Below are 26,325 nucleotides of genomic sequence, written 5' to 3'. Positions count from 1 at the left end.
GTTTTTAGACGAATTCAATATGCTTTGAATTATTTCAGTTCTGTTTTTAGACACTTGCCCTAACATTCAATAGAATGATACTATTAATATACACTATAGAATTAAAATATAAATTTTAACATTATTTATTTTGTTGTATGCACAGCAATTTGGAGGAAGATATAGTAATGAGTGAAAATGAGAATATTTAACAATAGGATTGATAATGAGAGGTTACATAACTAAAACACCAAATAATACTACTCTACTAACATATGTTTCCAAATCACCCAAGCTTCTACTCCTATACCCATACCGCTAGGGAGACATTGAAAACACTGCCCTTCTATAAAACCCAATATTTTAATAACATCCGCGGCAGATTCTGCCCACATTCACCGGCGCCGCCGGGTTCCGGTCCGATCCATCGCGCGGCGGCTCCAGAACCACCGGCAAAAACTCCATATCGTTGCAGACAAAGGTCGACTTCTCGAACCTTCTAATCAGAGCTTCTTTCCCCTATTTAATAATTCAATTAAATCAAAAAATAAACAAACGAACAAAAAAAGAAAAACAAATTCACCTGAACCCTAGCCCACTTGATCTCACAAACTTTGTGGCTACACACAAATTCACCATCTTCGGTGTAATATTCCCGCCATTTGAAGCCGGAGAGAACCTTCTTCATTTTCACCACGGCCTCCGCATTTGTGAAATTAACGAAAGCATAACCCAAGTTTCCCAGCTTCCTGTTTTTAAAGAGGTATGGAAATTTAAAATAATACTAGCAGTAGTTCAAATAATTATGTTTAAAAATCAGTTGGATCTTTTTTTTTTACCTGAAATCAAAGGGGAGGTAGAAGAAATCATACGCCACAGAATGAGTTTTACAGTAGCCATCAAGAAATTTCAGCATGAATTCTCTTCTACACATAATTAACAAAGGAACACTCATTAATTCAAGAAATAGGAAAAAATGTTTGAGGTGTATACTTATGGAAATGTATTTATTAAGATTAAATACATAATCATGAGGCTGCATTAAAGAATAATGATCAAAGTATTTAATTGCAGATAAGTACAAAGATGCGAAAGTTTCCCTTTTTAAGCACATATCTGAAGCTAGACAAGAAGAGTGGCAGGCAAGACTATCACTAAAAAGAAGTTTTGCAGAAAAATTAATTCTTGTACAGTACTTTATTTCTGCAGCGTAAGATGAGACAAAAACATTCATTCCCAATTCATGTCCCAAAATTAAATACAAGTATGAATTTATGTTTTATAATCTCGAAAAAATTGTTTGATTTTCTGTAAAGGAATGTAGCTACCTCAGTTGATTGGGAATGTTCTTGATCATCAGAGTCGTGTTTGAAGACGATGCGGCAACGGGGGAAGCCTTTAAAGTGGGCAGTGGTGGCGCATTCTTTGGCCTCCATTTTAGCTTCGGAGGTGGAGGCGGTGGCGGTGGCGGTGGCGGTGGTGGTGTCTTAGCCTTAGCCTTAAGAAGGCGCGGGGGGAGACGATTCTTTAGAGGCTTTTTGGGGGTGTGTCGTTGTTGATGGGAAATGGTGTGGTTTTGTAGGTAGACGACATAATATGGCGGCGGAGCGTATGAGAAGAGGGCGTGGGGAAGGGGAGGAAGCGGTGGGGGAAGTGGAGGGCTCGGCCGCCATTCATCGGCGTGAGGATTCAGTTGCTTTGGGAGGTTGACACACATGTTGATGTTATGAGAGAGAGAGAGAGGTGTTTTTAGATGTCTTATTTATATAGTTGTACGACTAGGGAACATTTTGTTGGTGTCTAATATTTTTGTTTTAACTTATGAAAACTGGAGTATATTTAAATGAGTACGTATATTTAAAGCCGATAGAAGATGGAACACATGGATTTCTATAGTGGATTAAGCTCTTTGTGTACAAAGATACGGGATATGATTATATTCATTTTTATTGGATTTCTATAGTGGATTAAACTCTTTGTGTACAAAGATACGGGATATGATTATATTCATTTTTATGTTTCAATTGTCAACACCCTCCCTCAAACCCTTCAAGGTGAATCTTGGAGGGGTTGGACTTTTTTTTATGATCGATTGGACAATCGGCCCAATTTTTTTTTTCGATCGGTTGGACCACTGGCCCAAATTTTCAGCCCGATTATACTGTTGGGTCAATCATTTTTTTCGGTTTCAGCCCAGATATACTGCTGGGTCAGTTAAATATGACTCACAGTCGGCGACCCGCTCTGATACCATGATAGAAATCCATGTGTTCCATCTTAAAACCAATTGGTAATAAGAGGAGATGCTCATGAGACTTATATAGTGGATTAAGCTCTTTGTGTACACCGATATGAGATATGATTATATTCATTTTTATGTTTCAATTGCCAACAAAAGTCACACTCCATTTCTATCATGTCATTTGAGATTTTTTATTTCAGCTAGTCGGACCATTTCTAGTTACAACTCATTTAGCCAGTCTGTATCATTTTTCATATAAAACTAATTAAATTACAAACTATCATAGCTTAGAAAAAACTGCAATCAAACTTATACCAGCTTAGTATTTTCAGCTTCACGTATGAATTTCATGTTCGTTTCATCGTTGGGATCCTATCCAATTGAAAAACTATATACTATGACAAAACGCAATTTGAACCACGGGGTCATGGAATTTCACATTGTTGCTTGCATTCATTTTGTGCTTTCGGGGCAATAGATTTTATTGGCGGACCACAAAGATTATTATTTATTTTACAAATTATAGTGATGTATAAAAATAATATAGACTTGATATTTATATTGATCTTTTGCATTTATATTTTTTTATAAGTGATAAATGCAAAAAGATCAATATTAATACAATAATTAAATATATAAAAATGCTAATTAAATATTTTTTCAATAAAAAATGAAAATAATAATAACTAGGAAACTGACAATACATCAGTTTAAGTTATAGAGTTTAGAACTTAAATTTTAAGATTTCACCGGTAACATAAATAAATTTAGCAATAATATCAATTCTTCTTGGGCATTCACATCCGTCGTTCCGCCAATTAATCTCCATCCATCAGTAATAACGGCATAAAAATACTCTCGTAAAATTTTTGGCAATGCCAATTTGTTTACAAATAATTTTACGGTAGGTAATATTCATTCATCAAACACTATTTTCTTAATTATCATGCCAAAATATAATCTTAGTTAACTTTGACGAGACAATGCAAGCTATTTTGTTTCCGTATGATAGCAAAAGATCAATATTAATCATTAACATTGATCTTTTGCCTTTATCATTTCAAAAAAAATTTGATTTTGCAACAAAAACGTACATCAGCACATGTTGTTTCTCACAAATCAATAAAATAATATATTTATTTGATCTATTTTATTTGATTATTTTACTCTTTTAAGTGGAACAATAATGACAGTTGTGCATTTTTACAAAGTAGAGGATCCTCCTCATCCCCATCAAGATTGTTATTCATTGTACTAAGTTTTGGAAAAAATATACTCCATCCGTTTCATGATAAGTGAAACATTTCTTTTGAACATGAGATCTAAGGAATTGATATTTAAAAAGTTAGCGTAAAACGAGTAAAATATGAGATATGGAAAAATAGAGAAGTAAAGAGAGAATAAAGTAAGAAAGATATTTTTTTGCTAAAAAGAGAAATCACTTACTTATATTGAGACATTCCGAAAAGGAATATGACTCGCTTATATTGAGACGGAGGGAGTAGTAAAATTTGAATAAATGGACTGTGAAATAAGGTGAGAACTAGGAGTAACATTTATAGATAAAATAATGCATTAAAATTGAATAAAAGAGTATTTGAATCAATCGCAAAATGCAGTACTAGTCTTCGGCGGATTTGTGGGTGCCGCAAAGTGTATCGATTAAACTCAATAATTAATATATTTGACAAATTGCTAGTTCCCATTTATTATTGCTTTTCATTTTTCTTTATGGCAAAAAAGTGACGTTTTGCTAGTTCCATAGGAATTATTGCTTTCATTTTCCTTCATGGCAAAAAAGCGACATTTTGCTAGTTCCCATTATTATTGCTTTTCATATTCCTTCATGGCAATGAAAGTGATGTTTTGCTAGTTCCCTAGTTATTATTGCTTTTCATCACAACAATGGATAAATAGTATTTTATAAATATAATTATTGATAATGATTTTTTGCATTTATTTAAAAAATGGTTTGCAACTTTTTATTGTAATGTATTGTCAAATTTAATTAAGCCAATATTTTACACACAATTATGAATGTTTAATCGCGAGAAAGAAAGATGTTTTTAGATGTCTCAACTCTTGATGGTAGACCAGTTATATAGGGAAGTAGTTTAAATTTGGCATGGTGTCTTATATTTTTGGTTCAACTTTTTAAAAATATTTAAGGGCACTTCAAAATCAGCTTAATTTTAAGCCGCATCATTTTGGTCAGTATTATGTATTTTAGCTACAACAACTACTATCAAGATAGGCTATTTTAAGCCACAACCCTTTCTCTGCTTTGTAATATTTTTCATGCTAGATTTTTAATTTTTTTAACTATAAATCAAATAAAAATACAAAATAATTATAAACTATCATAGCTTGAAAACTGTAACACCCGCCCTTTTTGAACCATAGCCGAGCCAATATCACCTTGCATTAGTTGTTATTTCTTGTTTGTTCGGGTTTTAAAATGTGTGCGATCTCGATAATCATAAAGAAGACGTTTAATGGTTTTGCTAAATAAAAGAAAAATCTATGAGTTCGTTCAACACAAATTCAAATAGAATTTTGAAAAGTCCTATGCTATTACAATTTGAATATCGAGAATATAGCAAAAAGAGGAGACGTGCCCCGAGTCTCGGTGGTTGTGCACATCCCCGACCCCCACCTTCATTTCGTGCTCCTATCGATTGCTACATTTCACACTTCTGGAACCTACAAAAGATAGATAAAATAGATAAATATTAGTCGCATCACCATAACATCTTTCAAATCAATAGTACAAGACTTTTGACAAAATCACATCACATCAAGCACGTTTCCCAAACGACGGCACAGGTTTCCCAAACGACGGCCATACTTGCTAGCCGTCATTTTGATTAACAAGATGTAAGATTCTTGCCATTTTTTAATTATTGAATGATTGATTTGCCAACTTGCCCATTTTAGTAAAAAGTCTCTAACTCTTGTGTAATAATTATCCATGTAAAACCATGTGATCCCTTTGTCTATAAATAATGCTACACCTCCTTTCACCACTCTTTAGTGATGATTTGACATGCTGTAGGAAGTCCTAGTGATGTAGCAGAAGGTGTTTTTGGTTAGTCCTAGTGCTAGTCTATTATTAGCTAGGGAGTCCTATTGTGGATGTTCTAAGGAACGACGGATGTGGATACCCAAGAGGAATTAATATTTTATTGCTATATTTTTATTATGATAGCTACTAGTTAAGAATGTCGATCGGGCTAACCCGTTCGGGTTCGGGCCAACCCACTCGGGTTGCTAGGCTATTTGGGTGCGGGCTATTCGGGTTATGAATTTTTTGGGTCATAAATTTTGAACCCTAACCTGCCTGATTCCGGGCTAACCCATCGGACTATTCAGACCTAAAAACATTCGAAAATAATCTCGTAATCAAATTTTTCTAAATTAAAGGATTTAAAATTTTATATTTTTTCTTCTTAGTGATAGAATCATATAAAATATTCAAAATATTTATAGTTTTCCTCAATAATAGTTGGAGAGAAGCCTTTTATCTCGATCAACTACAATCTAAACAAAGATAAATCAAAATTAAATCAATTAATTTCAATTAAAGCTTGTGCTCATGTCATTATTTTGGCATGTTCATAATTATTTCTTTATGAAAATTAAAAATCATATCTTACATGAATCATTATTAAAATAATAAATATATTGAAATTTTGATGGGTTAATTATTAATTTTGTATTGATATACGTTGGTGGTAGTAAGACAGTAGTAACAGATGATGAGACGATCTAATAATGAGTTGATGTAGAACTTGAAAGTTAGTAGTAGTATGAGATTGAGTGGAAAAGTGTAGAATGTAGATTGAAAAAGACTAATCATTATGCCACATGAAATTCAAAAATACAAAAGTCCCAAAAACTCAATATTTTTTAATAAAAAGTTGCAACTTGTCGGGCCAACCCGCAACCCGTTCGGGCCAACCCGTTTAACCCGCCAACCCATGCGGGCAAATCCGTTTAGCCCGTTTTATATTTGGGTCATTAAATTATAACCCTAACCCGCACATTTAACGAGCTATTCGAGCCGACCTACGGATTTTGGGTTGAATTGACATCCCTATTACTATGAACTATAAAATTCTAAACCCTAAAATCATGTATCTAAACTGACGTTTTGCTTGTACCTGCCCTAGTTATTATTGATTTTCATTTCCCGTCTTTGCAAAAATTTTCATTTTTATTTATTTAATCATTAAATAAATCATGTGCATTCTATCACCTGGAAAAAAAAGTTAGTTTGTGATTTTTCATTATACTGTCTTGTCAAAATTAGTTAAGACTATTTTTTGACATGATAATTAAGAAATATTACTCCTAGGGATGTCAATGTAGCCCGTAACCCGTGGGTTGGCCCGAATAGCCTGCCAAATTTATAAGGTTAGGGCTGAAAATTTCTAGTCCGATTAAATCACAACCCGATTAGCCCTAACCCGATTGACCCACAGCCCGAGTAGGGTTGGCCCGAAACCCGATGGGCTGGCCCGATTGACATCCCTAACTACTCCGTATTGACTAACAACGATTGTTGGTCGTAACAATTACTCCCTCCGTTCCATAGTAGCGGAGATATTTATTTTCGGCACAAAGATTAAGAAAAAGATGTGCAATATATTAAATAAAAAGATACTAATAAAGTAGGAGAGGGAAAAAGTAGAGAGAATAAAGTAAAAGAGATGGAAAAGTAAGTGAGAAGAAATGTGTTGACTTTTACTAAAAGGGGAAATGACTCAACTACTAAGGGATGTGATGGTTAAGAGATGGATGGATACATGTGTTGTCTCTTAGTTAAGAGATGGGGCAAAAAGTGCAGTGGGGCCCATGAATAGTGAATGGATGAGACGGTATTGAGACACAGATGCGGCTGGCCTTAGTTTTAGTTTTCTGGTTTAATAAAAACTGAATTTCTTTTTCTATCCTTAGTAAGATTACCGCCTCTTTCAGGTTATCTATCAATATATAAAGTGCCAGTTTTTTGGATTGCCACCTGGCACTGTTTTTGCAGGCTTTATAGTAGAATGTTTTTAGTTAATTTTTTTTAAGCTTATGTTTTAGACCAGTTGCTGCAGATTTTGTAGTTACACTTTTGGTAGGGGGCGCGTGAACATGTGGGGCCAGTTGGAAAGTAAAAAAAATCATATTTTGTGTTGCAGACCTATTTTCACTTTCTTGGCCTATTTTTTTATTTTTTACCTATTTTCTAAACTATAGCACATTATACATCACAATTACACTAATAATACAATATTTATATGAACCAACAATTACAAATCGAGATTTGTGCTTTTTTCTCCTCTGGTCTTTTTCTCTTCCAAACAACCCAACCTGAAATGAAAATTCATTTAGTGCATGTAAACTTTGATTATCCTATGTGGCATAGCTCATTTGCTGTATGATATTTATTTTGTCTGTATACCTAATTCGAAAATTGTTCTGCAATAAATGGTTCTCTTAAAATTGATGCTTAATCTTCCCTTTCCTATGCCACCTGATACATAAATGGAAAAATATATTTAAAACAGTTACCAATATATTTAGTGAACTATTTTAAAATAAATCGGTATTAAAATATGCTTAAACTTTTCTGTAAATTAAAAGCAGAACAAACAATTGGCATGAATTTACTTTCTTTAATATTTTTTAAACTTCTAAGTGATTTCTAAAATTGCAATTATTTGATACAATATGAATGATTAAAATCACAAGTTCATTTTTGTTTGTGGAAACCAAATACTAATGTTTTGATGCATCTAAATATTGGACTTTATAACCTATTTTTCAGCTTAATGAAATGAAAGACTAATAATGCATCTAAGTCTTATGTTTATTGCTTAATAACCCTAAACCCTAATCAATTGAAAGGCCATGAAATCTATTTCAAATCTGCCTCTAAGACTACTACTGAAGTATGATTAATTATAAGAACTTTAAGTTTTAAACCTAGAATGCAGGCATGGATGATAGAATCAGAAATTATTTGGTTTGTAATATTAATGAAAGAATATAATACCTTTTGTATCTTCTTATTATTAGTTCCTGTTGTTTGCCGATCATGAAATATAGTTGCTTCAGCTTCCACGCATGCCATGTCACCTGTGGAAGATTGTAATAATTGTGTATCTTGGCTTTTTTGTCTGACTGCTTTCTCTCACCTTTTTGCTGCAGAGAGTGGCTCCTTTTTGCTCCAGAGAGTGGCGGCTGTTGTGTTCTAATAGGGTTTTAGGCTGGCTTTTATTTCACTGACATGCCACATGTATATATATTAGATGAATAGGTTAGAAATACAAATAATAAAATTGTCCTGAGTTGTATGTTTATAACCTTATGAAATTAAATTAGCCTAACCTTCCTAAAGTCATATTCTAATTTCGATCATGTACATATATTATGCATAAAATGAGTGAGAAATATTTTAAAAACGTTTTTTAAAAGCATGCAGTCCAATATTATTAATTACAGAAAATAATATTTAAGATTTTTTTTGTTTTGATATGTGAAAATACTCACTCATCATTGTGTCTTATTGGGAAACTGCATTGGTTTATTATACAACATGCTTAGTATTTTTTTCCTATGAATACCTTAGCAACTCCACAAATCTCACTCAACACTCATTCGTATTCCACAAATCAGTAATATCAACAAGTGAAAATTCAGTTAGCACCAGTTTCTCTTACAAAATCACCTCTTTTTAGTTCTTTGTTTCGGTTCTTGGCTATGTTCAAGTTATTTTTACATTTTTTGTTGCTGTGAATAGTCGTTTTTTATGCAAGCACTTCTTAGCTGACTAAAGAACAGTTATTTTTACCTCATCTAACATTTTGTATGCATTCTTTGATTCCTTAATCGTGCTGTCAGTTGTTGTGCCTCCATTTTTATCTGCGTTTTCCTAAATTGAAATTATTTTAGTAGTTTGTCAACTCTTTTCATGAATTACTGATCCTCCTATATTTTTTTTAAAAACAGGAAGTAGTAAATCAAGAATGACACCTTTCATAACCTTACTCGACAATATTCATCCCAGTTTCTCTAACTCTATCACCAAGGTCAGATGTGTCCGGATTTTTTATGGATATTCTGGTGACAAGAATGATTACAGTTTAGAAGTTGTATTTCATGATAGTAAGGTATGTTTAGTTTGAGAAAGCAAAGTATGTTATCGAAATTGTAAGGAGACAACAGTATGTTTCAAACATAGGAATATCTTTTTTTTATGTATAGGGCAGCAGAATACTCTTTTACCTACTGAACATACTCTTTTAATTAATACATACACATGTTCTAACCTTTCCAATGTCATTGCTGCAAATGAGCTCTGGTCATGCTTATCAAGATCAGTCTACCCTTCCTGCGCTCTCATCTTTCTTCCTGTTTTGAAAGGTTATGACTCTGCAGAATATGACATAATCATTTGCTTAGATAAGGTCAAAGGATACTCCCATAGATTTATGTAATGATATAAAGTATTAAAAAATCATATTACAGGTTAATACCTTAGAGACTATTAATTAGTTTTAGACCAGCACTGTGTGGAGTTTTATTAAAATGCTAATCATTTTACCATTTTCAGATATTACTTGAGGTATACCTCAAGGCTTATGTTATGCATACCAATTTCCTCACATGCTCTAAGTCATCTTTACAGTACAAGTTCTAGACTAAGTAATTGCACCTTCAATACTATAACTCCCATAATGTTCTAACTGATTTTATCTAAGTTTAATTTCCTTAGCAAATGTAAGACCTATGTGGAGAGCAAGTATAAGTACGAATTTAAGCACAACAATCACACGAAATATGAGCATAAGCTCATTGCTAAATCCTGTATTAAATCTTTAAATAATATGAAAGTGTGAAATAATATGTGGTTTACATTGCCACTTTTTTTCTGTCAGTTGGTAGTTATGTTATACTACTAACTAATATAGGAATATATACAATACTAAATGGTTTTTACAGATTTTACTCTCTACCTGTTTCACTTATCCATTATATCCTAATATTTTTGATTTGGTCATCCTCCTAGCAATTTATAAAGTACTAAGATTTTTGAAGAGATGGTTAAAGAGATGAATAAAGAATAAAAAAATTAAGAAAAAGAAGAAAAATTAAATCATGAGACAAGTGCAGTATATTATTGAATCTTGGTAAGACTGAGATTGAAATATTTCTAAAAAATGTATATTTTCTTCTGTAGTGCGTGCAAACATGGAATATTTAAAAATTTTAAAATATTGTCATATTGATAAGTCGTATTCTAGGCCTAGGTTACTGGTCAGTATGATGTGCGTAATTGAATTATATCTGCAAAAACTAGTTGCTTAAGCGTGCAGGGTAAGCATTCTAGCCAGTAGGCAGAGTTTCAGACACTTCAAGTGAAAAGGGCGTCAGGACGATTACGTACTGACCAGTATACATGCAAATATGGCTCGAGATGGAGAAGGAGGATAGCTGGGACTGCTCAATCACAATTAAGGGCAAAGAAGTCATCTCACCGCAAGGTCTTACCCTAAAAATCAAGGGTAAGCCTCCCTATAAAAGGAAGCCACTTGGAGAGATGGAATGGAATGGAATCATCATCATCACTCTTAGGTAGAATTCTCTCGGAGTTCAGTCCTTCCGCCCAGTCCAGAATCTCGTTCCTCGCCACTGCCATGGTCACTTGAAGATCTAGATGTTCCCGGAGTTCCAAATCGTTCGTTCCAGCCAGCAAGACCGTAGCTTAGAGATTTCATCGCCCGGAGTGGCGAAACACTTTTATTTGCTTTCGTAGTTTAATTTACTTGCTTTCTTTACGTTGGATCTTTGTTGCTTTTGGATATTTTCTGCTTTTGAAGTACTTGTTGAAGATCTGAACGTGTTTATGCTATGAAGTTGATTTCCGTTTCGGTTATTGTGTTGATTTATTTTCCTTCCTATTTCGCCTAGTTAGCTTAGATCTAAGGTTCCTTGGTGTTTTAAGTGCCGAAACTTTCCTTTCTTTGTTTCTGTCAAAATTCCTTTAGTTAAATGTGGAACTGTTGATCGTGAGTGAATCGCTGCATGTGAAGTCTTGTTTGAGTTCGTTTTCGTTTTCCTGCTGACCAGTACGCGGAGTTGCATTTTCTGTGTTTTGATTTCAGATTTGGTGTTCTTATTTGTGGATCTGTGTTCGCGGATTGATAAACTGTGTTTCCGTGTTGAATCTGGAATTATTTTCTGATTTTAGTTTGTGTTGTTGAAGAAGATGATGTCCCTGTCTAATGTTGGGGACCACTTTGCTTTTTAGATGCTTTTTGCTTTTTGTCCTTTACTTTTAGTTATAACCTGCAGATCTGTCAGCCTAGTCACCTTGACTACCACCACCCTCTGAATATTCTGTCTAGCCCAAAATAGAATCTCGTACCTTCCAAATATTTTCTGTTACAAAAATGTCTCCTTATTTCCACGTACACAGCTGCACCCCTACACTCCTTTCCCCATTCTAGTCAGTAGGAAATTACCTTTAAGTTCTTGCCTAGGTAAAGACTCAACCCGAGCGTGGTAGCTAACCAAACCATCCAGAATATCACCACAATAGTTTTAACGCACCATCTCTGTGGGATTCGACCCTTACCACCACTATACTAATCAGTAGAAGTGGGTTGAGGAATTTTTGAAACCAGGGTCTAGGCTTAGTTAGGATCTCTATCCTGACCAGTAGGACATATCCTAGCTTGAACGACACCTAAGCACCCTGAGAAAACCAACGTTTCAAATGGCGCCGTTGCCGGGGATGGATGGCGTTACTAGTTACTTTTGTGTGTGATACTTTGGCGTATATATTGTGCATAATCTTCTTTTCCTTTTCTTTCCATTTCAGTTTATGAGAAGCAGTTCGGCTCCTGACCAGGGGAGACCGAAGATACTTCAGCGAGGATCTATACTCGTAACCACTCGTTCTGGCTTGTCGACCACCTTGTCTGACCTAGGGATGAGTAGTGACGAGGAGAAGGGCACCATAGAGGGACCGATACCAGAAGAGATACCACTGTTGGAAGGCAACCCAAGGGAAATGGCCAACCAGGGAGATGAGGACCCGGAGATCGGGACGCTGAACGCGCATACTGAAGGAGAGCCCCCGCAAGCCATAGTCGTTACTCCAGGCCAAACCGCCTGCGATGTGAAGCCTCATGTGATCGCAATCCTGCCTACATACTGTGGGAAGAGCTATGAAGGGCCGTATGAGTTTCTTCATGAGTTTTGCAAAATTTGTAGGGCGCAGAGGAGACCGGCAGGAGCGACGGAGGATGATTATAGGTTGAAGGCTTTGCCATTTGTGCTAAAAGGGGAAGCTAACACCTGGTTCATGCGCCTGCCCCCAACTCCATCGAGACTTGGGCCGATTTCAAGTCAGCATTTCTGGGCGAGTTTTTCCGTCATCCAAGACAAGCGCGCTGAAGAGGGAAATAACGAATGTGAAGCAAGGGTATGGTGAGCCCTTGAGTGATTATTGGGCAAGATACATGGGTCTTTTGGAATCGTGTCCCAACCATCGCATGGCGGACATTGAAGTACATCATACTTTCTACGAAGGCATGAACGCGGTAACCAAGGACCTGGCAAATTCATCGTCGGGAGGAAGCTTCCCGCAATTGCGGGTTAGCGAAGCAAAGAGAGTCCTAAGGAAGCTACTGAATGCAAAGAAAGAGTATGACCATTCAAGGGAAGGATATAACCGAGAGCGGGCTGCTGTTGCCTCGGTTACTGATCAGGAAAATACACTGGAGCAGAAAATGGATTTGAAAATGGATGAGCTGAAGAAGTCACTTCTTAGTGCGATCGAGAAGAGCACTCCACCACCTCCCCCAGCTGGGAATTACAAGGGTGCAGAGCAGGGAAATCAAGGACCGAACTATGATCAGCCTAATGACTTCGGGAATATGGAGCAAGTTAATGCTGCGGGGTACTTCAACTCTAGTGGGCATTGGATTCAAGGTAGGCAACGGGATGCACCATGGAGGGATCATCCAAACTTCCGATGGGGTGACGGGAGCCAAAATCAGAACCAAGGTCAGAGCCAGTATAACCCCCATCCGAACCAAAACCCTAACCGTGGACCAGCGAACCCAGACTACCAGCCCAACTGGTCAGGAAGAAACCAACATTCCCAAAACCAAAACCCACAGAACCCGAACCCTGTCTATGTGCCACCCCACCAGAGAAACTTCCAAAACTTCCAAAATCAGCCAAACCCAGGACCCCAAAACCATCAGAACCAAAATCAATTCCAAGGCCAGCACCAGAATCAATATCCTCAAGATCAGTACACCCCTCCTGCCCAGTATAACCAATACCCGCCTAATCAAGGCCAGCAAACCTCCCAGAACTATCAACACCAAGGGCCAAGTCACTTCCAAAACTCGAGCAGGTCAAGGAGATCCGTTGAAGACATGATGGGTGAAATGCTAGCATCACAACAGAGCATCAAAGGAGAATTGCAATCCCATAATGAGGTCGTGCAGGGGATGCAAAACGCCCAGAAGGAACATAAGGCGAACATGGATATGATGAATAGGCAGTTAGCTCAACTGGCCAGTTCGGTGGGTGATTTGAAGGGAAATGCAGGGAAACTCCCATCTACAGTCCAAAAGCCCGAAAAGGCAAATGTGAGTAAGGTTACGTTGAGGTCGGGAACCGCTTATGACGCGCCTCAACCGAAACAACCTGGTGGAGGATCTAATGGAACAAAGATAGGAGGTGATACCATTTCAGTGGATGAATTAGGGAGAACTATGCCTCGGATGAAGGATCCATTCTTCTTGGATGATACACCAAGTTTACGAGGTGAACCCGACACCCTACTGACCAGGAAGAAACCCCCTCAAGAGGTAGAACCCAGAATGAAGGCCCAGACCCAGGAACTACCCAAGAAAAACTCCAAGAAGGTTGCTGAAGAACCAGTAGAGGAAAGAAAAGGGGAGAAACCGTTCCCATTCCGATTTGTTACAAAGAGGAAGAAAGAGAACCCGGTTGACTACTTGTCGATTTTTGGGAAGTTGGATGTCACCATACCATTCCTCCAAGCCGTGAAGCTACCCCATCTCGGGAAATTCATTAAGGACTTCATAGCCGGGAGAGCCCAGAAGGATGACAAGATTATGGTGGAAGGAATAGCGTCAGCAATAGTGCAAGAGAAGTTACCACCCAAGAGAGCCGATCCAGGTATGTTCACTTTGCCTATAGCTATAGGAGATGTGAAGGTCAAACATGCAATGTGTGATTTGGGGGCGTCCATAAATGTTATGCCATTGTCTATCTATAACCGATTGAAGGGAGTTAGATTGTCTAATACTAGGGTGTTGATCCAACTGGCTGATAGGTCGTGCATAAGTCCTGAGGGAGTTTTAGAAAACGTGTTAGTAAGAGTGCATGATTTTACCTATCCTGCTGATTTTTATGTGATCAAAATGAGTGAGCATGAAGCTAGGGAATCTAGTGGAGTGTTGTTAGGAAGGCCATTTTTGAGAACGGCTAAGACAATAGTCGACATGGCCGAGGGGACAATTTGCATTGATTTCCATGGAGAGAAATTTACTTTTGATATCAATGAAGCCATGAAGAAACCGATTGATTCTGAAAATTTGTGTTATGTTGACGTGATTGACCCCCTTGTCCAAGATTTTCTTGAGACCGAACTATTGCAGGAGAAACTCCAAGCATTAGATGCTTATGAGCAGGCTGACGTCGAAGCCGCTGCATGGTGTGAAATGATCAGTAGCCAAGGGTTGACTGATGAAAAATAGAAGTAGCAATCAAGGGATTCTGTCAGAAATCGGAGTTCACTGGAGCCGCAGGGGTTCAGCTACCAGCCAGTATAGAAGAACCATCGAGGGGAGGTTTAGAAAAAGAAGGAGAGATTGAGAAAAACCCTCTACCCGAAGACACACTTCCACCTCAAGTTGAGCTGAAGAAGTTGCCACCAAATTTGAAGTATGCCTTCCTTGGAGAGGAGAACTCTTATCCAGTGATCATCAGTAGCAGCCTCACGAAAGAACAAGAGGCTAGGCTACTGACCGTGCTGAGCAAGAACAAGAAGGCAATTGGATGGAGTCTTACAGATTTAGTGGGGATTAGCCCCGACGTCTGCATGCACCACATTAGGTTGGAGGAAGGAGCGAAGACACATCGAGATGCTCAAAGGAAGGTAAACCCTAACATGCGAGAAGAGATATTGAAGGAGATCTTGAAGTTGTTGTCGCTAGGGATTATCTATTCAGTACCGGATAGTGAGTGGGTCAGCCCGATCCACATGGTCCCAAAGAAGTCGGGCATCCAAGTAGTTCAGAATGAGAGGAATGAACTGATCCCAACGAGGCTAGTCACGGGTTGGCGAATGTGCATCGATTACCGTAAGCTGAACAATGCGACCAGGAAGGACCATTTTCCCCTGCCGTTCATCGACCAAATGTTGGAGAGATTAGCTGGGAAGAAGTTTTTCTGCTTTCTAGATGGGTACAACGGGTATTTCCAAATTTACGTAGATCCTGAGGACCAGGACAAGACTACTTTCACTTGCCCGTTTGGAATCTATGCATACCGTCGCATGCCCTTCGGCCTGTGCAACGCTCCAGGTACGTTTCAACGATGTATGATGAGCATATTTTCTGATTTGATTGAGGATTGCATAGAGATATTCATGGACGATTTTACGGTTTACGGAGACTCGTTCGACTCTTGCCTTCACCATTTAGATATAGTTTTGGAGAGATGTCAAGCAAAGAGTTTGGTTTTGAACTTCGAAAAGTGCCATTTTATGGTCGCCGAAGGGATAGTTTTAGGACACGTGGTCTCAGAGAGAGGTATCCAAGTGGATCGAGCCAAGGTAGATGTTATATCCAAATTACCATTCCCTACTGATCAGAAGGGAATAAGGGGTTTTCTGGGGCACGCCGGATTTTATCGAAGATTTATCAAGGATTTCTCCAAGATCGCCCAGCCCCTTACTAGATTACTTCAGAATGACGTGGAATTCATCTTTGATGAGCAATGCAAGGCTGCTTTCAACCTTCTCAAGGAAAAGTTGATATCCGCACCTATCATAAGGGCTCCTGACTGGAACCATCCGTTCGAAGTAATGTGCGACGCCAGCGATTTTGCGGTAGGAGCCGTGCTGGGTCAGAAGATCGACGGGAAGAGGTACGTAATTTTTTATGCGTCCAAGACTTTAAATCAAGCCCAGCGGAATTACGATACCACTGAAAAGGAGATGCTGGCAGTGGTGTATTCTTTCGAGAAGTTCAGGCCGTATTTGTTGGGATCTAAGGTCATAGTGTATACTGACCATGCGGCGATTAAGTATCTGAATGCCAAGAAGGAATCCAAACCACACTTGATCCGATGGGTACTCTTGCTACAAGAATTTGACTGGGAGGTAGAAGATAAGCGAGGAGTCGAGAACAAAGTGGCGGACCATTTGAGCAGAATAGTGCAAGATGGAAACGGTGACGAAGTGCATGATAAATTTCCAGAGGAACATTTGTGTGAGGTGATTTTTGTGCCCAAAAAGATTGATTGGGAAGAAGTGTTCAAGCTTACTGGTCAGAATGATACAGCAAAAGGAAAAGAGAAGGTAGGGCAAAAGCCTTGGTACGCGGACCTGGCCAACTACCTGGTAACTGGAGAGCTTCCAGAAGTGCCAAGTGTTACCAAAGCCCAAAGAATGAAGATCAAGAGTGAAGCGAAATACTACTTTTGGGACGACCCCTATTTGTGGAGGATAGGGTCCGATCAAGTGATAAGGAGGTGCATTCCTGACTAGGATCAGCGGGATGTTTTGACCCACTGCCATTCGTTAGCATGCGGAGGACATTTCGGGTCCAAGAAGACGGCTAGGAAGATTTTGGATAGCGGCTTTTATTGGCCAACCCTCAACAAAGATGCGTACGAGTTTTGCAGAAGTTGTGAGCGTTGCCAACTGACCGGTGGAATATCTGCCCGGGATGAAATGCCACAGGTACCCGTAATAGTTTGCGAGTTATTCGACATATGGGGAATGGATTTCATGGGGCCTTTCCCTTCATCCTATGGGAATCTGTATATCCTAGTTGTTGTAGACTACGTCTCCAAATGGGTGGAAGCCAAGGCCACAGGCACGTGTGAAGCCAAGGAAGTGGCCAAATTCTTAAAGAGTCATATCTTCAGCCGATTCGGTGTGCCCAGGGCGATCATATCCGATCAAGGTACACACTTCTGTAATCTCACAATTGAAGCTTTAATGAAGAAATACGGTGTGCACCATAGACTATCCGGCCCTTACCATCCGCAAGCAAATGGTCAAGCAGAAATCTCTATCCGCGAAATAAAGAAAATTTTGGAGAATACGGTGAACACTTCTAGGAAGGATTGGAGTGTAAGGTTAAAAGATGCTCTCTGGGTGTATCGAACAGCCTACAAGACTCCCATAGGCATGTCCCCTTACCGGATTGTCTTTGGAAAGATGTGCCATTTACCAGTTGGAATCGAGCATCGAGCATACTGGGCAGTACAGAAAGTGAATATGGATGCTATAGCCTGCGAAGAGGAAAGGAAGCTGAACTGCAGGAGCTTGAGGAACTTAGATTGGAGTCATTCGATTCTTCCATGTGGTACAAAGAACGAACTAAATTATGGCATGATCGAAATCTGAGGACTAAGGAGCTCCATGTTGGCCAGAAAGTACTACTCTTCCAGTCAAGATTGAAGCTTATGCCAGGGAAACTCAAGTCCAAATGGACAGGACCTTACATCATAACTGCACTCCGGTCCAACGGGGCAGTAGAAATTTCAGGGAGTTTTTCTAACTCTGAACCTTTCATAGTAAATGGGCATAGGTTGAAAATATTCAGGGATAATAGCGAGGTGGGTGTAGTGGATGAAATTCCACTACAGCCACTTACATCGGTTTCATACTGATCAGTAAGATAGGAATTTGGAATTCCGCGCGGCCAGTTTCCCTTTGAGAATAGTATGCATATACTGGCCAAGTTGAATTCCAAATTACCTAAGAAAGTTGTAAATATTGTAAATACGTAATTAATATTTGCACGCTAGATAATTCCTAAAAATCCAAAAAAAAATATTTTCGGGCCTTAATTTTAATTTGAAGTGCGCATTGACCAAAGGATTGCTTATCTGGTGCTATTTCAAAATGTTATTTAAGTGCCCATTTAAATTAGTCTCTTTTTTTAGGCAAGTAGAGGAGGAATTATGGAAAGGACGAAAATTTGAATTAAAGCTTGTGCAGCTTTTGCAGGGTGACAGCAAGAGAAATGGCGCGTGAGCAGAGGGAAAAGACGCCCGGACCAATCAGAGGCCAGCAACCTCAACCGCCCTTCCCGTCTGAAACGTCGCGACCGGCTACCCTGATAACCGGTTACAACCACCTGCAACTGCTCTCTCTCACCCGAATTAAACTTACCGTCCCAACATTTTTCCCTCACAAACCCTCATTTTCAATTCGCTTTCAAGAAATCCTTGTCCATCTCTCTCGCGGAAACATCATTCTCAACCCTCAACCCTACCTTTTCACCACTAAATCGCAGATTTCCACTCATGGGGAAGAAAGCTTTCACCCGGAAAATCAAACCGCGCCGCCAAGAAACCCAGGAGACACAACCACAGCAAAATCCACTGCCACCAGCACCGACCGCTCAGCCACCACCTATGATTTCCATGGATGCCATGATGGCGTTTCTTCGTCAACAAGACCCTACTCGGGACTGGACGGCGGCATTGATTGGTTTTGATCAAATGGGGGGCGTAGGAACCACACCCAGTGAACTCCCGCCTGCGCCGGACAGTCATGCAGCAGATTCAGTGCCGACTTTGGCAGAGCTCGACGCTATCACCGCACATTACGACTCCGACTCTGAGGAGCGTACGAAAAAGTCGAGTCAAGGCAAGACAACTCCGGAGGGGAGCGAAGGAACAGAGAAAACGCCCGAAGCGGAGCCGGTAGTTCAAGAAGTGAGAAGGCTGGAAATAGATTTGAATGAATCGGCCAGAAAACAAGGCCTAATGACAGACGAAGAATTTGACTCGATTCTGAACAGGGTCAACCAGAGAGAAGAGGACACTGCACCAATGGCTGAGGGTCTAGACCTCGCATTGGGGGCAGCAGGAAACAAGGAGAAAGCCACATCAGGAAACATACCGGAAGGCCGACCTTTCCAGTTGGTAGGAGGGGAAGGAGAAGCACCGAGTAAAGAAAAAGAGCCAGTAGATCCCCGAGTAGAAGTAGGGGATGGTAGAATGCAGGTAGGAGATGAGGAAACAGCTGCAGAAACCAATGAACCAGAACCGGTGGCACCTCCGGTAGTGAAGCCCAAGCCCATAAAGCGGAAACTGGTGGTGAAAGCAGACCCCAAGGCAGACTCACCCAAACCGCGGAGAATTTCGCAGAGATGCTTGGGAAAGTGGGCAGCTAGTAGGGCGAAGCCGAAGACAGAGGCAGATCCCGTGGAAATCTTGAGTGAAGAGGAGAGGACCACTCCCACAAAACCTGGGAAGGAGTCTTTACCTGTTGCAGAGGAAACCGAAGCGGTCTCTCCAACACTGAGTGGCCAAGGTGAAGAGGCTGACGGGATGGCTGAGGGTCTGGACCTCGCATCCAAGTCAGTAGGCCACAGGGAGACCGGTCCTACTACCCAGTACCCATTTTCAACACAAGCTGAGAAAGAACCCGAAGTAGAGAACGACAAAGCTGAGGAGGAAGCCAGGTACTAGATAGAAAGAAAAAGGAAAGGAAAAGCCGTTGTGAAGAACAAGCCGAGTACCAAAAAACCGCGTACCGTGAACACAGGCATCGTGATCACTGAGGCTGACCAGAGGACCCCATCAAACCGGCAAACACAGAGTGACAGTGAATATGAGATCAGTGAAGAATCTGACTCCGATAGCGATACGACCATGGAAGATGAGGAGTACAAGGAGCAGCAACTCCCTAACGATCATCGGGAACTATTGCATCCACCTGTAGAACCACTCCGATATAAGCGTTGGACGGTGGAGCTCACAGATGACGTGGTGGAGGGGATGCAATTTTTGACTCCAAGGAGCTCCAATCCATCTATTGCACCAAGAACGCAAAAGGCAAGAAGGTTAAGTGTGGAAAGGTAATTCATCTCCCCTCGTTAGATGAATTGAAGGTTCGGGAATCATTTCTCGCCCTTTTCCACGAATTGGGTTTTGAATGGCTGTTAAGGAATGAGAATTTGAATGTTCCGGTCGATTTGGCCAAAGAATTTTTCGCGACCTTTCGATTCAAGGTCACAACGGATTTGGATGTAGAGTGCATCAGTTTCAGAGTATTTGGAGGAGAGATTAGGATGAATTTGATTGAATGGACTGTTCGGCTAGGGATATGCAGTTTGGAGGAGGCCATAGGGCCCGAGTGGAGAGATAGGGAGCGGGGGATTCCCCGCAGGCATGTGGACTTTGAGCCCCAGGTAGCTTGGGAAGAGCTTACTCACCCCGGGGCAGGACAGTTTCAGTCCACTATCTCCCGATCTATCCATCTCAACGATCCTAATCTACGCCTGGTTCAACTCTTCTTGGGTTACAACCTTTTAGGACAGTCGAATTCGGCAGTCCGGACATCGATGACGGAATTGTATCTTATGTGGTGTGCCAAGAGAGGCAAGAAGTTGCATTTAGGGTTCTGGACTGCATACACATGTCACCTCATCGCTACCCACCCAGCACGGAATATTTCCCTCTGCCATATATTGGGAATCTTTGTGAGAAACAACGTCACCGTTTCAGAGGACAAAGACTTAACCCCCTTGACGATGGTGGACGCCCCAGGATTGTTTGATACCCCCCTATTCGTCTGGACGAATGCGGTATACATGAGGCAAGGCGTGCCACACTTCTACGCGATGGGAGAGGAAGCTACACCCACTGCTCGGTTGGCAGCAGCTCATGAAGCACCGGCACACGACCAGAGACAAGAGGGGATGGAAAAAGCTGTGGAGAAGATAGCGGAGGGAAGCAGACAGATAAGGGCAGAAATGATCGGATTGGCATCGGACCAGGAACAGCGTCAAGCCAGAATGGAGAAGGAAATGGATGAAGTTAGAGAGGAGAATAAGCAATTGAAAGCAGAGATGGTCAAGCTAGCGGCAGTGATGGAAATGATGTTGGAGAGATCTGCAGAGCAGAAGACATTGGCTCAAAAGCAAGACGCTATGGAGACGTTAGTGACTACTTTGGGAGAGGAAAACCATCGATTGATCACGGAGATGGGCCGGATGGCATCCGTGATAGATGTGTTGTTGGAAGAAGTGACCAGCCGGAAGAAAGAACAAGCTACAGGAACAAGCGGCCATGGAGGCCAGGACGATGAGACCCACCCACCAGAGACAATGATAGACGAGCCCGAGGAAGAGAACGCCGAGGTGCCGGCAGCAGCCGAGGAACCGGCGAAGGAGAGTGAGGATCACACTGGAACGGAAGAGGAACCCCTGGAAAAGCAGCCTACACCACCTGCCCCACGGAGGAGCAGGAGACTTCGCTAAGACCACCCCCATCTGACCAGTTAGTTTTTCTTTTTATTTTCTCGTTTTTAGCTTTTCGTTTTTAATTGTGTTTTGTGTGTCTAGGTAGTATAATTTCTGTTTGTGCGCAAACCCCGTTCATAACACTTAGCCTATTCTATAGTCTAAGCGTGAGAAGTTAAGGGTTTGTCTTTTGGCGCATGTGTTTGTGTTTTCTGTTTTTCGTAAGCATGTTAACTCACACTTAGTCCGTTGCACGGCCTAAGTGTGAGGAGTTTTGTGTATATATGTGTTTTGTTGGTTGTTGTTTAGGTTTTCAAAATCTCACACTTAGCCTATTCCATAGTCTAAGTGTGAGAAGTTTTAGTTTTAATTTGTTGTTTTTGTCTGTTTGTCTATGTGTCCATCATACTGGCCATTACCTTTTCCACTTCACAGCCCTATCTGAGGGCAGACACTTGTGAAGTGGGAGGGGGGACGCAATGACCAGTATGATGAGTATGTGTGTATGTGTAGTTTTTGTGTTCGTGCTTGTGTTAGTGTCCTGTTAGGTTTAGTTTTTTATTTTGTGTGTTGATTGGGCTTAAAACTCAACCGTCTTGAGCTGACGGTGAAGGGAACTGAGGGAGATAAGACGTGCTGGAAAACCGAAACCACCCTCCCTAGTACCTCCTAGTCAGGTTAGATGATGTGAGTATGAGAGAAAAGCCCATACTTAGAGCCAAGCGCGAAAGCCCTCTTAAAATGTGAGTTATAAGCTTTAAGTGGAACCACTTTCCACATATATGGAAAAGAAAGAGAGGCTGCCACAAATTGCCTAGGAGGAAGTGACCACGGGTAGCAAAGACTGAAGGCAGTAGGAAACCTCCCATCAATAAAAACCACCCTTAGAACCTTTTTTTCTAACTCTTTTACCCAGATAAATACCCCTAGCCAATGGGACTGTGTGTGTGCAAAGCGTGAGGCGAATGAAGCCTACTGGCCAGAAAGATGTACAAGGAAGCAGACTCCAGCTGGGCAAGAAGGTTCGGAAGAAAATCGACCAGGGAGTTATCCCGGGTCCACAAAAAGAAAAAAAATGAGAAGAAGAAGGAATAAGGGTGGCGAAGCCACAAAAAAAAAAGAAAAAAAAAAGAGAGAGAAGATTGTGGAGAAAAATGGTCAGAAACTTGACCACAAAAAAAAAGAGAAGGAATAAGGGTGGCAAAGCCACAAGATGATACTGAACAGTTGGAGACCCAAGCCAGAAGCGCCAGCTAAAAAGCAACTGATCAAAAGCCTACAGCACACAGTTCTCCCGCATTAATAAAATAGAAATTTTGAAAACTTAGAGCCTTAGGAACATCTACCCCAAAACGCTGCAACCCAATAGCCCCATTACAAGCCTTTAAGTCCTTCAGTAGCTGCACGTGAGATCTAAGTCCGAAGCAAGCGTGGTTGAGCATATTGAGAGAATGCGGTCCTAACATTCCTGGTGAGGTATGAGAGACCGAGTGAATCTAGTGTTTGGCCGAGAGTTTGGGCGATCTTGACAAACGGATGTACTGACCAGGAAGGAATAGGGGGTGGCAGGAGTTCAAGGCTGTCTAAGGCCGGATTGCACCAGATCCCGAGGTAAGGGATGGTTGAAAATATAGCCCAAATCTTTGTGTTTGTGTGTTTGTGTGTCTTTTTCTGTGTTTGCCCAATTGTTTTTCTTTGCGTCGAGTCTAGTTTAGGTAGAGTCGGTCAGGGGAGTAACCAGGCTAGAATTCGACTTATTCGTTTTTGTTTGTTCTTCACGCTTGAGGACAAGCATGTGGTAAGTGTGAGCAGTTTGATAAGTCGTATTCTAGGCCTAGGTTACTGGTCAGTATGATGTGCGTAATTGAATTATATCTGCAAAAACTAGCTGCTTAAGCGTGCAGGGTAAGCATTCTAGCCAGTAGGCAGAGTTTCAGACACTTCAAGTGAAAAGGGCGTCAGGACGATTACGTACTGACCAGTATACATGCAAATATGGCTCGAGATGGAGAAGGAGGATAGCTGGGACTGCTCAATCACAATTAAGGGCAAAGAAGTCATCTCACCGCAAGGTCTTACCCTAAAAATCAAGGGTAAGCCTCCCTATAAAAGGAAGCCACTTGGAGAGATGGAATGGAATGGAATCATCATCATCACTCTTAGGTAGAATTCTCTCGGAGTTCAGTCCTTCCACCCAGTCCAGAATCTCGTTCCTCGCCACTGCCATGGTCACTTGAAGATCTAGATGTTCCCGGAGTTCCAAATCGTTCGTTCCAGCCAGCAAGACCGTAGCTTAGAGATTTCATCGCCCGGAGTGGCGAAACACTTTTATTTGCTTTCGTAGTTTAATTTACTTGCTTTCTTTACGTTGGATCTTTGTTGCTTTTGGATATTTTCTGCTTTTGAAGTACTTGTTGAAGATCTGAACGTGTTTATGCTATGAAGTTGATTTCCGTTTCGGTTATTGTGTTGATTTATTTTCCTTCCTATTTCGCCTAGTTAGCTTAGATCTAAGGTTCCTTGGTGTTTTAAGTGCCGAAACTTTCCTTTCTTTGTTTCCATCAAAATTCCTTTAGTTAAATGTGGAACTGTTGATCGTGAGTGAATCGCTGCATGTGAAGTCTTGTTTGAGTTCGTTTTCGTTTTCCTGCTGACCAGTACGCGGAGTTGCATTTTCTGTGTTTTGATTTCAGATTTGGTGTTCTTATTTGTGGATCTGTGTTCGCGGATTGATAAACTGTGTTTCCGTGTTGAATCTGGAATTATTTTCTGATTTTAGTTTGTGTTGTTGAAGAAGATGATGTCCCTGTCTAATGTTGGGGACCACTTTGCTTTTTAGATGCTTTTTGCTTTTTGTCCTTTACTTTTAGTTATAACCTGCAGATCTGTCAGCCTAGTCACCTTGACTACCACCACCCTCTGAATATTCTGTCTAGCCCAAAATAGAATCCCGTACCTTCCAAATATTTTCTGTTACAAAAATGTCTCCCTATTTCCACGTACACAGCTGCACCCCTACACTCCTTTCCCCATTCTAGTCAGTAGGAAATTACCTTTAAGTTCTTGCCTAGGTAAAGACTCAACCCGAGCGTGGTAGCTAACCAAACCATCCAGAATATCACCACAATAGTTTTAACGCACCATCTCTGTGGGATTCGACCCTTACCACCACTATACTAATCAGTAGAAGTGGGTTGAGGAATTTTTGAAACCAGGGTCTAGGCTTAGTTAGGATCTCTATCCTGACCAGTAGGACATATCCTAGCTTGAACGACACCTAAGCACCCTGAGAAAACCAACGTTTCACATATCAAAAAAGAGATGGCATACATGACATTGTATTTAAGAAAATTCTATAAATCTACAATCTGAATAAAGAATTGGAGATGGATAAAGAATAAAAAATAATAATAAAAAAAATAAGGATAATGAATAAAGAATAAAAAGTGCAACAAAACAGAATCATGACAAAAAAAAAACCAAAGACCACTTACTAGACGTAAAGGCCAATATCTGAAATGGTTCAGATTTATTTTAAAATTTTAGAAAACCAATGTCCAAATTGACTTACCAAGGAAGTTTCTGTTCTCTATAAATACCACTTCCAAACGGACACTATTTGCACACTAACTGCTCAAATTAAAACAAAACATCATATTAGAGGTATTTTTTCACCAATCTGCATTCCATCAGAAAATATTAAAGGCCATCACAGCAAAAACTCAGGCCAGGATTGTTAGGGACACAGGGAAGAAACAACCATTACCCGATGCTGGCCAATGGAGGAAACAAATAGTTTTTTACAGTATCATCTTGCTTCTACATTGTCTTTGCATTCTCATTCTTCTTCTTTTTCAAATAGAGATGCTTGCCAATTTCTACAGTAGAGAGAACCGAGTAGTTGAAGTAGTTAGTTTCACACAAAAGAGAACATCTGCAGGTAGCTTTATCATTTTCTTACTCATTACCAACTACTAATATCTTAACTGAAGATCAATTCCAGAAATTGTTGTGAGCATAAGAAATCATCATGCAAGGTCTATTGTCTTACAGTTTTACATGGAAACAATTCCTTGAAGAGCACAAGAAAGTACCACCGAGTATAGGGAGAAGAGCACATAGCAAACCCACAGTACAGTCATGTCAAATAGGCGGGTCTTTCATAATTTTGGAAAGCACAAGTCGTTCAAAAATCAGCAAATTATAAACTTAATTACAAGAACGGTTATGGAGATTTGTCAGTGTTATGTTTGATTGAAATAATCAGATTTTAGAGATTGTACGCTTCAACTTTAAACGTATAAGTATCAAAGCAGGGATGGATCCAATTTAGCTCCACAAGGGGCAACTGTTCCACCTCAAAAAAGGAGAAGGTTGCAATGAGAAGAAACAACCATGTATCGAATATTGTAAACCAAGTTGGCCAAATCAACAGCTTACCGTAGCAGTTTTAACATTGTAGGCTATAACTTTAGAGATTGTGGGCTTCATAACCAACAGAATAATCTTAAGCGTAGGACAAACCTGCATAACAAGGGTTCCAAGGAAGTTTAACATTGGAAACGGAAC

General features: G+C 40.2%; 1 protein-coding gene across 1 annotated transcript; it reads right to left on the bottom strand.

Moving 5' to 3' along the window:
* Window positions 1-235: 235 nt before the first annotated feature.
* On the bottom strand, window positions 236-1,723 carry LOC121804932 (protein MEI2-like 7). The gene is made up of 4 exons (XM_042204657.1): window positions 1,308-1,723; window positions 819-905; window positions 563-728; window positions 236-498 (listed from the first exon to the last, which is right to left on the bottom strand). Exons 1-4 carry the CDS (start codon window positions 1,694-1,696, stop codon window positions 343-345), a joined length of 798 nt encoding a protein of 265 aa, XP_042060591.1. The 5' UTR covers window positions 1,697-1,723; the 3' UTR covers window positions 236-342.
* Between the last annotated feature and the right edge of the window lie 24,602 nt (window positions 1,724-26,325).

This window comes from Salvia splendens, chromosome 1 (assembly GCF_004379255.2).
Source record: "Salvia splendens isolate huo1 chromosome 1, SspV2, whole genome shotgun sequence".
In the NCBI taxonomy this organism is placed as follows: domain Eukaryota; kingdom Viridiplantae; phylum Streptophyta; class Magnoliopsida; order Lamiales; family Lamiaceae; genus Salvia; species Salvia splendens.
This window is presented reverse-complemented; position numbering and strand designations above follow the sequence as displayed.